An 18,164-nucleotide genomic window follows, 5' to 3' on the forward strand; every position below is an offset into this window, starting at 1 on the left:
CTGACTTGTCAGCCAAGGTGACACATACAGTATAATACTGAGAATTCAAGTAGCAGCTGGGAAATCATTTGGATTGTATATATGTGGCAATTGCTACTACCTGTGAACATGAATATCGTCCTAATTATACGAGATTCTAGACCATTGACATAAATTAGGAAGAGTAGTGGTCCTAATATAGATCCTTGGGTACTCCACTAATTACAGTAAATCCCCAAATCTGAACATTACCCATTTTACCCAGTACCATCTGTTTCCTATCCAGCAACCAATTCCTAATCATTTTAAGTACACGCTTTACATGGTTTGCCTACCACCTGCAATTTTAGAATGAGAGTTTAATGAATAACGTTTTTAAAAGCTATAAAATAAAAATCTTAAAATGCCATATCACATGCTCTGTTTATATCATTTGTTGCCATTGCTTGCGTAGGTAAAGTAAGACGTGTTTTTTTTTTAATCCATGGTCACAATCCCTTAGGAATTTACCGACTTATTCTAGTTTATTTTGGATTGTTTTTTCCAGAACCTTTAATGTAATATGAATAAGACCTGTTGTCTATAATTACATGGTTTGGCTTTGTCACCCCTTTCATGGATGCTACATTTGCAATTTCCCGGTCAGTGGGTATTACCCCTGTCTCGAGAGATGGCTGCGAGAGTTCTGTTAATGGCTCTTGTTTCCTTAATTACAGCTGGCTGATTACCATCAGGTTCTGGCAATTTATCTTAAGTGCTTTAAGTAACAGTAGCACCTACAGTATGCTTCTTCTGTGCTAATTATATTCATACTATTATATACTTTTTATTTATTTAGCCTGAGGCATGTTCTCTGTTTCTTCCTTTGTAAACACCTGAATACAATAGTAATGTAATACATGAACCATTTCCTGTTATAAATAAAATACATAAAGATTAAAGAGTTTATCTTTATTTTACTAGTATATACAGTAATGTCAAAGTCCAAAGAATGTTAATTCCTTGCATGTATTTTTGCTACACAAGTCTCTGTGCTCTGCAGATCTGGACAAGTTGGACAATGAGAAGATGGAGATGATTCAGACTGACATTGCTGCTCTCCATCATTTCTATTCCAAACACTTGGAATACTCTGATAATGCCTCTCTTATGGTGCTTTTTGCACAGGTAAGAAAAGGTATCCATGTCTTCATCCAGCAAAGTATCTGTTGTGTCTTAATTCTAGAGATTGTAAATACACTGTATGTGAATTTGTTTCAGTTCAGCTGAATAATACAATTTTCTGCTTCTTTAGCCCATACTTTAATACTTTCAACTGTCAATACTGTCAATTGATTGCTTTTTGTCAAAATTAATTAATGTGAAGTGTCTTAATAATGAGGTATCAGGTTCTCCTTGAAAACTTTCCCCCTGATATTGCCCTTCCAACTGCCTGTGAAGTGATGTGTGCTGTTTTCTTTGACACATCACATGGTTTATGACCTAGTTACAGACTTTAATTTAGGAGTAACAATTTTAAGAGTACCATTCTTGATCACGTGTAAGTTGTTAGCAACAGTGGAAAATATTAGTGTTGAGTTCTTGCTTAATCTAAAACACATTTTACAGTATATCCAGCAAGTTCTTTTAAGATGAACTCAGGCTTGTATGAATCTTAGGTTTACCACCTGAGTCCTAACAAAGCTTTTCTGCTCTGTGGAAAATTAAAGATGTAGAGATCTTTAGACAGACCTTGTGGTTATCACAAAGAAGATAAGGCATGCACTCTTGAATTTAGAGAAAGTCACATACGTACCCAGAGAAAAGGGTCAGTTTTCAAGTCATTCAGCACATACTTTCCGCTGTTTTTGGCCAACAGGAAAAGCTGGCTTGTATCATCTACAAAAAAAAAGACTGGATTTCTAGGAAATTGTAATGAAGAATAGAGGATATTGCTTTTGAAATAGAGATAAGACAGAATGAAAACATTCTACTAATGCTTTCAATAGTCCAGCCTAAAGAATTCTGCCTGAGAGGAAGGAATAGTCAAACAATCGAGATGGCAGGAACATCATAGTGCACTACAGGAGGCATCTTGTCAGGATTTACAAAATACCAACTACAAAAAAAAAGAGAAAAAATGTGAGCCACTTTTTTGGGACTTTCATTATTTATGACAAATGTTACTTTCTGCGCAATGCTATTAAGATTACATAATTATATTTCTCAACAGGCCACTCTAGTCTGTAAAGTTTTCTGTTATTGTGTTATTATTTATTTTTTTGGTCTTTTTTCTTTTGGAATGTGAATAAATCTAGAGACCCTGTATGTGCTATGAGGACAATGACTATGAGTCATGTTTGATGTATTCAGGCATGCCAGTCTTTTTTTGTTATAAAATTAAATAATTAAAAAATGTCTCTCTGCTGTCACAGCACAGTGGTGTACCTTCAGACATTAACGGGTGTGCAGCAGTTTTCATACCAGAAATATAAAAAAATGATTAAATAATCAAAGTGTCATGTTACACATTCTGTGTACATATACGAGACAGGGCCAAAGGTCTGAGACTGTTCACATGGGAATCATGTGGGATGCAGGTTAAGATTTTCAATGTTGACATTCATTAAAACGGTGAAAATCTAAGTTTCGAGTTGTCAAGTAAGAGATATGTGCTTCACTGTTATTGCTTCCTGCCATAATAAGGTAACTAAGCTCTATGAAGTAGAATTGGTTAATGGTTGAAATGTTTAGAATATACTGTAAATAATGATGTGTCTAATAGGCAAGTAATGTGTGTGTGGGAGGTGGGCAGTGTGCCACAAAACGTTTATATTTATGTACTGTAAGTGTAAGGATGGAAAAGGTTGAAAGACACTGCCCTGTCTATTTACAAAGACCACTTACAATGCTGACTTGTTTTTTCCACAAGATCAGCTGCTATAGGTCTTCTCAACACTTAAGATCCACATGTGCAGATGAAGGATATTAACATTGCCCATCCCTTTCGCCAGTTGTGAAACATTACCAATCTGCTCTGTTCTGTGCATTCTACTTGTTTGCGCAGTCATTCGACTGGTTGGTTAGGGAGATTCTGTTCACAACCACATGCAGTTGGAGGTTTTTTCCATTTGCCTTCAATTGCTCACAAAGCAATCACAGAGCAAAGGCACTGTGAAAACGTGAAAGTCATTAGTCTTCATCACTCCTCTTGTAAAGGCACTTGGGCTTTGTGCTGTCCTTCCTGGTTGGAACATTCCTATCCTTAGCTGTCCCTCCCTCACAGGGGGTTCAATTTATCTCTGGGAATCAGCTGTGCTGGCTTGGAAGTGCTGCCAGTTGGTGTTACAGAAATGTTTTCTGCCATAAAAGGTCTTACATTCTGTACTTGGGGTAACCAGTTGGTGTTCAAACTCTCTGTGACTTTTTCATAATCCCTTACCATTCAAAAGAAACATTTCTGGTGTTTTTTTTATAATTTGCAGTAACCATATCAATGCTAATACATGCCAAGACAATGATAAAAAAATGAAATTTTGAATGTGCAGAAAATTACTGTTTTTTAATTACATTACCAGTTGAAGCAGGCAAGTTAATACATTTTCTAAACACTTAAAAGCCTTAAGGTGTAGGTTTCACAAACTAAATCTTGTCCATTAAAAGCAATTGTTTTACATTTACAGTATAAGGCGATACATTTATAGGGATATGACTGCTTGCTTAATTTGTTTAATATTTTCCATTTAAATGGTAGAAGATCAATTAAAACAGTCAATTGTAACTGTCCCTTAAAGTGAAAAAGGAAACATTTGCTATATACATAAAATTATCCTGCTCATTACATCTAATTTTACTTGTAGGTCAACTGCAATGGATTCACAATAGAAGATGAAGAACTTTCCCATTTGGGCTCTGCTGTCTTCCCAGAGTAAGGAAGAGTAATCGGCAAACCTCCATCTCAAACTCCTGTCTGTTTCTGGATAAAATCTTGTGGTGGTGAAAATGTATTAAGTAGAATTTAATAAATAAAAAATTGAAGTGACCATCAAATTATGTATGAGATGTACTAGACAAGCACTTAACTTGAATTGTGAAGACTCTTTATTTTAATATTTTATCAAACTAATGGTTTTGCATATATTTTTTCTAAAACCATTGAATCCCTGAACAATATTAAAAAAAGAATTCCATTCCTTGTGGCTTTGTTTTTCTTCCTAACACTAATATTCATAATGGCAGTATTTCAATATTTTCTGTTTATACTGGATCTGTGTGTGTTGGGATTCCATACTCGCCTTTATAGTTGTGTGTTTCTTAGATAAAATACAGGCTTATCAGACATGAAAACATGTAAAAACCTATGCTTTAGTTAAAACTTTATATTAGTTTTAAAGTATATTAATGACTTAAATTACATACAAAAATAAAATATTTGGGTATAGCAATTAAAATGGATGTTTTTTAAGTGTACAGTGCGTCAACACATGAAATGAAGAGCCATTATGTAACTTAATGTGATTATTGTTATACTTTACTGTTATTTTGTAGAACAAATCATGCAAAGAAAGAAGCTTGGTGAACGTGAAAGGAGGACTTTCAAGCGACTTCACCACTTTATAGTTATTACTACATTAGAAAATGCTGAAAGGGCTGCTTCAGTCGTTCTGTTGTTGTTTCAACTGTCTGAAAGTGATTTCATGAAATATATTGATTTGAAAATTTTCTTTCTCCAGCGTTGCTCTTATGAACCACACCTGCTGCCCAAATGTCATCGTCACTTACAGAGGGACGGTGGCTGAGGTTCGTGCCGTCCAGGAAATCAACCCAGGTGATGAGGTGAGAATCACAAGAATACTCATTAGTCGAAGAAGTAATTATTTTTTGCTTGTGCTTTTTAAACTTAAAAACAATTAGTAATCCAAAATCAGGTGCCTTCAAATAGTTTCTGCAAGATGCCACCCTTGACCTCAAGGTAAAAAAATTGAAATGTGCCTATAACTAGTATAAAAAATGTTCTGGAAGTTTCCGCGAGTGTAATATGATTAGTGCGGATTCATCCATTGACTGTCTTCCAGGACGAAGATGATGCCATCTCATATAATCTCCAGTTCCACATGGTAAAACATTGTCAGGAAAATGACAGCTAACATCAACTGTGATAGTAGTTGCAGAACATTGAAATGTATGATACTGATAATCCTGACAATAACAGAATCAGATGCCTAGAAATATATTGAGGAAGAATTCAATGGGTGTAGAAGTTTTTCATCAGAAGCTTGTTTGTATATGGACGGAAATGGACTATTAAAGGTGACTGTAGCTGTCGTCTTGTAAGCTCAGTTGTTTTCTTTTGTCTTTTAGGTGTTTACCAGCTATATTGACCTACTGTATCCGACAGAAGACAGAAATGACAGGTTGAGGGATTCCTACTTCTTTACCTGTGACTGCAAAGAATGCACCACCAAGTCTAAAGTAAGCCTTTCCTGCAGATTTCCTTTTGGCCAGTTTTAGATTTATCAGCAAAATGTACTTGTCAGAATAACACTGCAGTGGTCTGTAAAAGTAGGTTATCTACAGTGTTCCTTTTGTTGCTTAGAATCTAACATTAATCCGGAATGCTAAGGGCACAAAATGTTTGAGATATTTAAATATTATTATTGTTATTTATATATGTTTTGCTGTTATCCAGGGTAGAGCACAATGTATACAGTAAATGTATACATGTAAATGTAAATGCAAAGGATAAGAAAAAGGGACAAGCCTAAGAAACACCATGAAAGAGAGGAGGCCATTCAGCTCATAAACAAAGCACAACAAAGCTAGAAGTGCAATGCAAGTGCTAATCAAAAAGAAGCAAAGCAGGAAATGGACTCATTAAAACCCCAAGTCTGATGTATGTAAGGATAGTGTGAAACGTTACTGCAGTAACGTAAACATATTGTGGGTATTTATTCCATGCTTACAGTGAAGAAGTACAATTTGCAAATTACATTGTCAGTGGGAGAAATAAAAATGTTAGTGCAATAGAGAGTAAAAGTTACTGAAGGATGTACAGTATTTGAGAGCTGAGAGATGGCAGTTTGCTTTCTACTCAGATGAGGTTTGAGCGGGTGTTGAAAGGTGTTGAGGGACTGAACAACTGATTTTTGTGGGTAGTTCATTCCACTGCATAGGGGAGGGAATGGAGAAGGCATAAGCACTGAAAGTGGGAGAGGAGGTACAGAAAGTTTAGCAGGAGGGGGAATTGACCAACTGTTTACAAGGTTTTTAAAAAGTGGAAAATTGCTTTGTCTAGTTCCTTTGTACAATATTGTCTACAAATTATTAAATCCTAGGAATCTGAATTCTCCAGTTCTCCTGTGATGATATCTTTGAGAAAAGGTTTTACAAAATAACAATACATTTGGTAGGGCCTTTGAATAGGGTAGCAATGAATGAAAGGTTGAGGGAGGTTCTCTGCTACATACATATTTTATCTCTACCTAATGAGATTCATAAACCTCCTTGGAAAATAAAACTCAAGCAGCTGGAGGTAGATTCAAAAAGATGGTGCTGTATCGTTTGCTTTCAGAACATTTTATGTAATAATTGAATACTCTTAAGAGTCATCCAGACTATTCCAGTTTGGAATAAAAATCTGAACTGGGACAGATATGTTAACAAACTCCTCCTTCTGATCAATTTATTAACAGGATAAGGCAAAAATGGAAATTCGAAAGCTGAGTGACCCTCCAAAACCAGAGACAGTCAGAGACATGGTGAAGTATGCCAGAAACGTCATTGAAGAGTTCAGAAGAGCCAAACACTATAAAAATATCCTTTCCTTTATGTCCACTTCACCTAGCATCTGTGCATTCTAGGCTGCAAATTTCTTTTCAGGTGAATGAATTATCCACAATTACTGAGTTTTTTTCCTCCAGACTATGGGGGGCATGGGTCGTAGTTAAGGCGGTCATTAGTATTCCCCTAGAAGCGTTTCCGAAGATTCGGTACCCCAGTTCCCACAGCAGCAGAAGAATTGGAAACTCGAAGGCAAGATAAATTCCCTGTCACAACTGATTAAATTAAACCAGCCCAGCTGAAATTAGGCAATGAAATGAGGCATCTGACTTAGTTTCTGCTTCAACAGAAAAAGAAATAAAGAGCAGCAGTGTGTATATAACAAGTTCCATTTAAAATTGTAAATGCTAAAGAATTCTTTTCTGCAGAAAAATCTTTCACCATTATAAGCTCATAAAATGTATTTCTCTGGGAAATACTGTAGTTCACATGATTTATGATTCAAAGCACAAGGATCTCATACAATTTGAGAAATTCAGTAGGATTTCTAAAGAGATAAGTAATTTCTAAAAGTGTTACAAACTAAAAGCAAAACAAAAGAACCTCCATTTCTCAAAGGTGGATTCTGTTAGACCTGTAAAATGTGCTTGTAGCTACACACCTTTAGTTGGATAAGCAAGACTTGTTGAAAAATTGCAGGTGTTTGGTTTCTTTTCTGAAGTGATCCTCTGCAGAATATCTTCCTTCATATGTAATGGAACTTCTACAGTAACCAGTGTTTTTCTAGAGTTGTGGAGATGGGATGGGTCCTTAACCAAATAGCACCCCCTAGTGAGCTTCTGGAGATCTGCGAGCTGAGTCTGGATAAGATGGGGGCGGTGTTTGAGGACACCAATGTGTACATGCTGCACATGATGTATCAGGCCATGGGGGTCTGCCTCTACATGCAGGACTGGGATGGGGCATTGCGTTATGGAGAGAAAATAATCAAGCCCTACAGGTGATTTTTATAGGCATTATTAATAAACATTACTCATCCGAACTCGCCATGAAAAGGTATTGAGCAAACCCGATTGGTTAGTATTTGAATCCTGATGCAGTCTTTCTTTCTAGCTACACCTTTTACTTCTGTTTAGTTTTGTTCTTAATGTTGAACCAATTGTTATCTGTCATACAGTGTCTTTTAAAAGCAAAGTCAAATTTTTTTGCTTTGCTGTCAAGCCATTTGTATTTGTGATCCTGAGATTATGAATGCTAAGTACAATATAACGTACATTATAAGAAATACGCAGCTTGCGTACATATTGGTACCGATTAATTTAAGAATATTTCAGAGAATTAAATTCTGTTTTTGGTTAAATATGCCAAACGCGTCAATAATCACTTGAATTGTGTGACCCATTGAGTTTACAAAACACTGAGTAATTATTTAAGAATTTCTTCAGTGCATAAGATTTAAATCACTTTAAGACCTCAACAATACATATGGAAGCATTTTCTTCTCCATAAGCAGACAAATGTTTCTAGAAACTTCAGAATTCATACTGCTGCAGCCATCATTAGTTAAATCATTAGAAAGAGGAGTGAGCCAGTTCCAGAGGTGACCAAGCTTGCCCAACTCGACATTTCCTCCACCATGCCTCATGGATGAGGAGGTATTCTTTAGAGAATCTGTATTTCCTTTTTTTCGTCACACTTTTCTCTTGGAATTAATTTATTCTTCCAGATCTCTCTTGGCTCAGCTTTGTACTGTGCAAATTCAAATCTATCATTTCTGTGCTTTGTGCTGATGAGAGGTTTATATCTAACAGTAGAGATAGTTTTTGTAAATCTGCTGGCTCATTCTTATGCAAACTGTGGATTGTGATATCTTCACCCCTGTACTCTAGAAATCATCGACAATTTTGCTTACAGTGGTTTCTGGATTTTCTGTGGAAGCTCTTCAGTTTTACAGAAAAAGTATCTTGACCAAAAGTATATTTTCTTGACCAACTTGGTCTTGACTGATTGTTAATTACAGCTGCCTTCAGTATTTTCCAAGTAGTTGATTTGGGTAAGCCCGGTTTCTGTGCTATGGGTCCAATAAAGTTTTTCTTTTCTTTGAAGTCTTTTCTTAACCAAAATGGTTTTACATTTTGATTTTCTATTATGGCCTCTGAAGGCCGAACTAAAGCAAGAGAAATTGATAGGATGTTCGGAGCACTTCACTACACAGGAAACACTTGTCAGCCAATCGTTCCAGTACTTTTGCTCCTCCAAAATGAAACGGCTTAACTCTTTAAATTATTTTAATTGACTTTAGTAAAAATAAAATACTTCAGAGGTGTGCTTATCAGTGTTTGTTGGATGAGAACTGATGGTAAGAGGTAAAATCGCAGACTTCACTGTGCCAGTGCTTTTGCAGGGCATTGTAATTATAATACAGTACTGTAAATAATATATACTGATACTGTACATGCATGTTCTCTTATAACAAGAATAAATGTACAAAGACAGCAAAATGACTGGTACATACTTTTTAGTACTGTGACTGCTTTCTTGAGCCCACTGGAACACTGCAGCCACCGTGTGTGTCAGCTAGCGTGGAGTGAACTTGAACCTGCAGTGATGTTCCTAATTCTGTGTGGTTTGTTCCAGCTTGCACTACCCGTCTTACTCTCTCAATGTGGCCTCTATGTGGCTGAAGCTGGGCCGATTGTATATAGGACTGGAGAAAAAGTCTCTTGGAGTGAAAGCCCTGAAGAAGGTGACTTTTGTCTGTTCTTGTCTGTCCTTCTAAAAGTTTGTTTCAACAGGTCATTTGTGTTAATGATTTGAATTAACTTAATTCTATACGTTTTGATACTTTTAGTTGAAATGTAAAGATTTAGATTACATTTAGAGAAGTAACTCTACATAATTTGTCTAGCTTCAAATGTGAAACATACAAAATAAAAAAAGACTTGTAATTGGTAGTGTTGCTGGTTTAAGTGGTACTTTGATGGAGTTGCTATATTTATTTAGTTTTAGCAGTACTTGAAAGAGCACTGTTATTTTTTGTGCTTACTGATACCGTTTTATCTCAGTTGGACAACACAGCAGTTTTATTAAATACAGCTTAAAATTATTACTAAATTTATAATTGTTTTTATGTTAAAATGCCTTCGTAGCATTTAATAATTTTATTATTTTAACATTTCTTTTAAAGTTAAAAAAGGTCCATTTCTGGTTACCAGGAAAGAGCAACTTTCCTTTCTAGTAACCATTGAAAGATATAAAAATAATGAAATTAGTCAGACAAGTAATATAGAAGAAGCAAAGTTTGTTTTGGTTTTTGTAGACTTAAATGAAACATAATGAAAAAGTTACTTAAAAGCTTATTCATGGGTGATTTTCCATGACTATTTTGTACATTCTTTACAATGTTTTATGTCACAGGACTATCAAGTTCATATAGTATAATGGGAATTTGTGAAAATTGAGTATATATATTTTTATAAGTACAGTCATGCTTATTTTAAAAATGACCACATGAAGTGTTTTCTGCATAATCGCCAGTGAAGTAGTTCTGTTGAGATCACTTTAAATTTCAGTCCAGTTAATATGCAAGTAATGTTCTGAAGTCAAAATGTAGGCCAGCCTCAGAACTTATTTCATTATTTATGTCTTGTACCTCAAGATAAATTACCTGCCCAACACAGTGGAATAAAAATCTTATTCCATTTTTAAGGCAGACCCATCTAAAAATAAATGTAGTCACATAACTTTTTGTTGGGAAAAATAAACAAGTACACATTACTGAACTATTATTACAATTGTGAAAGCCGAATATGATACAACTTTTTGTTACTTGTGGTCCCTGTGGACTTTCCTCTTCCATATTAGTCCCCTAATTTTAGTTATTGGTTTAATTCAACCAGAATATTGGGAATATACCCGAAGTTAGTTGGAACGTAACCAAATACTCATTTCAGCAGATATTTCCTCATACCCAATCAAAAAATAAAGCTGTTTAAAATATGTAATATTTTTTAATCTGCGATTAATCTGCGTTTGTATCATCTGGTTTGATTTTCCAGGCAATAGCAATAATGGATGTGGCCCATGGAAAAGACCATCATTACATAGCAGAGATCAAGAAGGAGATTGCAGATCAAGCTTAAATTCCCAAACTATAGGAATATTTGTAATTATGGCCTGGTAAAGTAACTTCTTTCCTCTTGGTGGTGACTTTTAATGGTTTTCCATTCTAATTCTGTTGATTCTCTCTGGTTCTGTTCTGCCATTCTTCTACTGGCTCAGTTCTGACTTGAATAAGTGCATCAGCAACTGTTTTACATTAAAGTAAATTTTCAAATATTAAAGTCCATAATTTAAGAACAGGTATTTTAGGGTATGCTTCATTATTTTCCAGTCAATCATATTGATAATATCCTTTAAGTCATCAACCTTTAAGTTGGTGAAACTGGATGACTGTCGACTTGGAAAGCAAGACAGATTGCAGGTCACAGCTTTGTACAGTCCTTTCTTATGGGACACTGCAAATGTTATTGTCTGTGTATTTTAAATTATTATAAATAAAGCAATATCATTAGTCTTTTGATAAACTAGAAAAAATTTCAAACCCTAGGTCAAGTCTATTCAAGTCTATTTTATCAATTACTTTGTGGAAGGAAAACTCAGTAACTTTTTGCATCCAACTCTTTAGTTTATTTTATGGTCCTTCTAAAAAGTCACTACACACCGATGCCAGTGTTTTCTGAGTGTGCGCCGTTGGACATGATATGCTGTTTAACATTACTCAGTTCTTCCTCCTTATCTTTCACAGATGGAAAATGGTTAACAATGACAGGCAACACCTTTTCAAGACAGCTGTCAATATATTTATTCAGCCTGACACTTGGCATGAAGGTTATACAAATGCATTTCTTTTCTCTTTTTCTGTTTGTTGTTTTGAGATTGTCATGCATCTCCACTACAGTAATAAAAACTGAGAATGACAGAAATGGGGTTGGGTTTTTTTTCCACCTGATAAACTGATTGTAGTTCCAAAGTTAAAGTAAATTTGCCTTGTAACTCTAGATAATGGATACAGCAAATGACTAGCTTTAGCATTACAGATAACAGAAAGCATCTTTAACAGTTGGGGGCGGGCGAGTGGTGAAAATTAAACCTCTTTGAAATCATCTTGGTTTGTGAAATAACCCAGGGACCAAGAACATTATGACAAAGGACTAAACCACTCCCAGACCTGCAATAAGAGAGCACGGAAAGTTCATGTGTACAAAGGTATTTCTTGTCTGGATGCATTTCCTTCATTCAGACTCGCGAGAATGATGGAAAAAGACTTCTGGAAAAAAACATCCCTAAAAGCACCAAGACGCACTGATTCAGAAGAGCAGTGCTGATGAGCGGGGCCTGACATTTGAAACATGATTACATGCTAGATCCTGCGTGCAGGGAGCCTCATATCATTTTTCTTGTATACATCCTCCATATTAACACAATGTCTGGAGAAGCTACACCAGAACTTAATTTTGGTTAATTACAGTGTCAATTAAAAAATAAATTCAGTTCTCCCTTCACCGAGGATTTGGGTCTTAGTAGTTTTGTCCCAGATATTCTAGTTTGTTGGACCAGATTGAAATGTACAGTATCATTATTGGGTACAGTTTTATAAAATGAATAGGAAATTGTGATGAACAAAAATGTCTTGATCCCACTATGTTATTATGAAGATCCCCATTTTTGCTGTTTTTTTTAGCCAGCATCACTCACTTTACTGTGTGCAAATTTTATTGTCTGTGTATTATAAATTATTATAACTAAAGCAATATCATTAGTCTTTTGACAAGCTAGAAAAACACTGAATTTTGAACCCTAGGTCTTCAAGTCTTTTTAATGAATTACTTTGTGTAGGGTAAACTGAGTAACTTTTTTAAATCAAACCCTTTCATTTATTTTTGGTCCTTCTAAAGAAACGCTGCAAACTTTGACCAGTGTCAGTATTTCTTCTATGTACTGTTTTACAGTGACTGTAAGGGTGGTACATGAAAGCAATACATAAAATAAGACAACTGTGGTGTCTAGAATTTCCCATAGTTTTCAGTTATAGTGCTTTGATTTTACATGCAATGTGAGTCAGTAGTTTAGGAATGGGAAGGAAACAGGAAAACGTTTTGGAGTGGTGTCAGGACTGGAGAACCTGACCTGAGGATTGTGTGATGAATTCCCAGGTCAGGACACTGCTTACATACTGGTTGAGCAAGGTAGTCTACCCAGTTTGGTCCAGCAAACCTAACTGTGAATGGATACCAAGGTGTTAAAAGGTAATTGTAAGCCTGCAAGTTACTTTGGATAAAATCAAATAAATTTAAGGAGCACAAAATGTTTTGCAATAATTATGATGGCACTTAATGCATCTCATCAACTGTAGAAATTACATCCAAAAAACTTTGAAAGTAGATTGCAGCCACATTACCAACAATTACAAACACCAGAACTGAAAAGTTAAATATCATAAAACATTTAAGTATTGCAAGAGATTATAACAGTTAAATTGTGCTCCTTATTTTCTGATTTGAATGTATATTCAAACAAATCAATACCCCAGTCAAAAATGTTCAAATAGTTTTTCAAGTGATTTTTAATCTTATACTGCATATAGAGACAGACAATATATAAACTGATATACTATAAATGTAAATTTAGTATATACATTTCCATATATTGTATATGTAAAATGTATTGAAAATAATGCTTTATTGCATAAAAAGGAGGAATGACAGCATTTTTACATTGAGGAAAATTTACTGCAGCTATGAAGCATATATTAAACAACTGTACAAAATTAGGAAAGGTTGTAAGAAATGTGATGTATTACATTAAAAAAATTAAAACTGGAATGCATTTCAGAAAATACTGTCACAAAGTGCACAAAATACTGTCATAAATAACTGGAAAGCACAAGCTTATATACTGATTTGAGTACATATACATATAAAAAGGCATGCATAGTTTAAAAAGTTTTTTTACAGTATTAAAAAGTACCATGTCAAAAACTTTAATGAAAATTCCATTATGTCCAAAATGTAATTAATACAAGGGTGTTTCTCACTCCTCTTGCATCACACTTCCCTGGAAAAATGTTGAATATTATACATTTTTTTAATTCTTTTTCAGATTACAACTATTAGGTTGTAACAGATATTAGGCACTTTTTTTCTGATGTAAGACAAGCAATCATTGTAATTTTAGAGACACTAACAATAGTAATCGCTTTCTAAACATAATAACCTGTCTGCTTTTTAAATCTACCAAAAGATCAGTTAATGGAATACAAAAGTAGATGATTTCAGGCAATGGTGACGAATTCAAATACCCTCTGCATCCAGTAAAAATGCATTAACACTAAGTTGGATCTTGCATTACTGTTGCTAAGAGTGAATGTTGCTCAAAATGAAATATTTTTTTAACATTTTTCAAAACTGTCAAATTATTAATACATTTTATGGTAAAATAATTTACAACAGATTTCAATGTAAGCACCTGTTTTAAAATATGCAGATCTGCACACGTGTGAGAAACGTCTTTTTCACATTCCTTATATGCAAAAGCATGCAAGCCTTGAATGCTTTCCTTGTAAATTAAACAGGGTGTGACAAAACGAATTATACAGGATTAGAACAGTGCTTTTGTAGTATTTCAGTTTGTGAATTATAAGCATAGCCTGTGACAGGGACTATCGAGTTCAAGGTGTCAGTTTTGCCAAATAATAGGCAAAATCCAAAATTTATTATAAATTAGATTCCCCAAAGTACAAAATAATGTCTGTAAATCAGTCCACCGAACAGAAAACGGAATGACCTGCATAGAAAACCAACTAAAATGATTAATTGAATCAAATGAATGGGACTGAAATAAACCTGCAAAAAGGAAATCTACAATGTATCTGACATCTAGGAAATTCTTTTAAGATTCCACCTGTTTGAAATGATCTACTTTTTAAAAGTGTTTCAAATTCAACAAACAAATGTGAATGGCAACCCAGTTTTTCTTCTCAGTCTTTTGTTGAAGGATCATCAGTTTCCAGTCCCTTTTGTATTCATTTGCCTACTAATATATTTTGAACTCATACATAACTTTTAAATAATACTTCTAAATTGAAAACATTAATTAAGAATTATGTCTCTCAGTCTGAGTTCTGTGGGTGAAAAAACATTTAATCCAGTAATGATGGGGTAAACATTTGGTCAACAGTGAGAAGCAAGGAGCCCTGATGTTTTCTAGAAATAAAACCAATACTGCTGTACAATTCTGATTGCTTTGCTTCAAAAATACAAAAGTGCTGAGCCACGGGGAAGAAACTTAGACTTGCACAGGTCTTGACTGCATTTTCCCACTTTTAATAAATTGAAATGTACACTCAAATTTTAGAAATGAATTTGCTGAGTATTGAGACAATGCATAGGTATGGCTTCAAAGGGCGTTATGGCTGTGGGCAGTCATGTGACAGCATAATTACAACTAAAATGTCCTCTGTACTTATCTCTCAAATATGAACATTTTCTAAACTCAAGCTATCTACTAATATGTGTGAATTTTAAAATAGATTGTAAAACTTAGAAAAAAATACTAATTCTAAACTAAAAAAAAAAGTATTTTTGTTGCCTTTTTCCCCATTATGTATAAAACACATCCCAAATTCTTAAAGATAAAAATGTTTACAAAGTTGTGAAAAACAAACATGGCCATAACAGCTATATATACACTCGTATCTCTTACATTTGCACACAAAGCTACGCTGGAGGTGAAAAGTTTGTTTCTTTACTCTTACAGTAAGGTCAGTCATTCAAAAATATCTTTAATGTTACTTTTCACTGTCTCTTATAAAATAAATTATAAAAATACACTAGAAAAAATTAAATGTCTTCGACAGTTACTATGTTAATATTTTGTAACTACCTGCTTTATTTCCCAAAGAAAAAAGCAAGAGAATTTAGACATAAAATCAGCTAGCATTTCTGATGCTGCACAGTTAACTGTAATTGCACATTGCTTAACTCTGGAAAATGCCAAAAAATGACTAGAATGATGGTGTCTACTGACCTCTGCTGTCCAGAAGTAATATTTGCGTTTCATTATATTTTAGTATTGTCTTCAGTATTATTCACTCAACATCTCCTTTTCTTCTTTTCTGTCCCAGTAAACAGTTTGTTTGATCATACAGCATGTGTGATCAACCAGTATATTTAGAATATAAATATACAGTCAATAGTTTTACTTTTTAAGATGGTCCTGGTACAAAGAGCAACTAATCAAGAGAACCATGCCATCATGATACAAGGGGAAGCATTTTTTTCATTTATTGCAGTCTACATTAGCAACGTTTAAGAATATATTAGCTAAAGGAAAATTTCTTTACAAAGTCCCAATGCATCAAAATATGCTGTGTTGTGATAAAAATGGAACAGATATAGAGTAGATTATAAGAATAAGTCTTCTAGAACATATGATCTTCACTAATTAGTGTTTCAAATAGGTAAAACATCCTGATTAGCAGACAAATGGGTGCATCACAAAGAGCACTAGTAGGTTTGCAATCATTGCACAATTTCTCATGTGAAACAGGCCATCTCATGCATTTTGAAGTTAACAATCATGAAACATTTTGCCAAAAAACAAAACTCTTACATTTCTACAGTGTATTAAAAGGGAGTGACATGATGTCAGTGTGCCTTCTTCAAAAATGACACTTCTCTAAAACTAAGAACATATGTTCAGAAGCATATCCATGATGTCCATGTAATTACTGCAAAACATAATGGAAGAGTGAGGGTGGGGATGTTCACTGTAGGCATTTTATTCTTTTCCTTATGTCAATCGTAACTTGACGTCACAAAAGAAAAATGTTTTTTTTATATCAGCCTGAATAGAACCTACAAGAATGTGTTGTATTTAAAAATAAAACAAAAAAAATACAATGATTTTTCAAATGCAGACTTTGTCCTGACTGAATCTGTTTGCTCAAAGCTGCTTTTCAGATAAGGTTTATAAACAATTATACTTTTGTCTCTCTCAAGGGCGTAAGTAGCCGAGATATTCAACAGTAGCGCAGCAAACTCCACCTAGTTTTAATCCGGTTATATAAGCCTGGAGTTTCTGAGGAACTGAATGAGAACCTGGTAAACAAACTGGTACTGTGAAATTGTCTGGACCATCAGCATGCGCTGCTGCCTAAGCTTCCCGAGCATCATGGGAACATCCACTTTCTGCAGAAAAGAGAGAAAATCTCATTTTAATGGAGGAACCGACCTGTTACAAAAACACAATTCCAATGTACTTTTTAAACCATTTTCACAATTGTGTTTTTTTCAGTCACAGAGCCTCTGCCACCTGAAAACGAGTGATAAAAAATACAGGTGGAGTCTAAGGTTTTCACACAACACTCATACCCCTGATATTGATACTGTGTAAGTATGTTACGTAGGTACAGCATGTTGCACAAGACTGAGCTTAAGAAACATCAGGGTGCTCTATTGTGGGTTTGGTATTGTACTACATGAACATTACCTGTGTCAGCACTGCTCATTTTATTAAGGACTCTGTACATTTCAAATTCTTGGTACCAGTCACTGAGTAAAGTTATATAGAGCAACATTGTTAAAGTATACTGAGCATCAAAAGAAAAATTATGTGTGTATATTTTAGTCATGTATAAGGACTTTGGATAGGGATTGAATGTTTATGGTATTAATTGATCATTCAAATTGACTAGCCATGAAACACTTGAGTGACTATTACATTTCATTAGTGAGTGTGTAGATTGAGCACAGCTTACAAGGTGAATTAAAATGTTGAATTTTGAGCCTGGAGAAAACCCAGAACAAAGAACAGATTGTAACTGTTGCACAAAGAACAGAGTTTGTACCTGTTGTTATGTTTTAAATCAAGAAAAACAGAAAGAAACCAACATGCCCTGTATATCAAGAGAATCATGCCTTCATGCCAGTGGTATGTTGGAGTTACTAAGTTACTTCAGAAAGATTCGACCACAGGGGAGCCAAGTCCCTATTAGTGGTGAATCAAGATTTTAAGCAGACTACCCTGATGGATATTTGCCAATCAATTGGGAGGCCCAAGTATGATGCTCTAGGCAGGAGCAGCAACTTGCTGGAAAACTCCACTTGTAGTGATTGATCCACCAGAATGCAAAGTGCGTCAATACATCAACTGGAGTGAGAACAATGTTCATCATGCTGGTCTTGTAAGGATGGCTTTTTTGCAAGATCAGAAAGTGACAGCCATGCTGTGCACTTTTCGCCAAACTTCTGCCATTTATGATGTGAGATGAGATGACATGTGGCATCTCGGGCTCAGAGACCCATACATGTTCTATTTAGTCACAATTTCAGGCAATGATTCCTGCCTTAAGTCTGTGCTTTTAA

The 18,164-nt window shown here is 34.8% G+C and overlaps 2 protein-coding genes across 3 annotated transcripts in view; one reads left to right on the forward strand and one right to left on the reverse strand.

Moving 5' to 3' along the window:
- The window catches only part of smyd2a (SET and MYND domain containing 2a), a 39,602-nt gene extending 27,879 nt beyond the window's left edge, over positions 1-11,723 (forward strand). Inside the window, exons 5-13 of the mRNA XM_088626229.1 lie at positions 1,022-1,146; positions 3,819-3,886; positions 4,692-4,794; positions 5,320-5,430; positions 6,651-6,771; positions 7,564-7,738; positions 9,376-9,484; positions 10,797-10,917; positions 11,546-11,723. Coding sequence (XP_088482355.1) covers positions 1,022-1,146; positions 3,819-3,886; positions 4,692-4,794; positions 5,320-5,430; positions 6,651-6,771; positions 7,564-7,738; positions 9,376-9,484; positions 10,797-10,880 — 896 coding nt within the window. The 3' untranslated portion in view covers positions 10,881-10,917; positions 11,546-11,723. The remainder of the gene's footprint in view (positions 1-1,021; positions 1,147-3,818; positions 3,887-4,691; positions 4,795-5,319; positions 5,431-6,650; positions 6,772-7,563; positions 7,739-9,375; positions 9,485-10,796; positions 10,918-11,545) is intronic.
- A 1,622-nt stretch (positions 11,724-13,345) lies between these two features.
- The window catches only part of LOC148675170 (tyrosine-protein phosphatase non-receptor type 14-like), a 99,193-nt gene continuing 94,374 nt past the window's right edge, over positions 13,346-18,164 (reverse strand). For both annotated transcript variants that reach the window (XM_088626231.1, XM_088626230.1), the window contains one exon: positions 13,346-16,988. In XM_088626231.1, the coding sequence (XP_088482357.1) occupies positions 16,860-16,988 (129 nt within the window). In that variant the 3' untranslated portion in view covers positions 13,346-16,859. The remainder of the gene's footprint in view (positions 16,989-18,164) is intronic.

The sequence above is a fragment of the Lepisosteus platostomus genome, chromosome 3, assembly GCF_059453375.1.
Source record: "Lepisosteus platostomus isolate fLepPlt1 chromosome 3, fLepPlt1.hap1, whole genome shotgun sequence".
Lineage (NCBI taxonomy): Eukaryota > Metazoa > Chordata > Actinopteri > Semionotiformes > Lepisosteidae > Lepisosteus > Lepisosteus platostomus.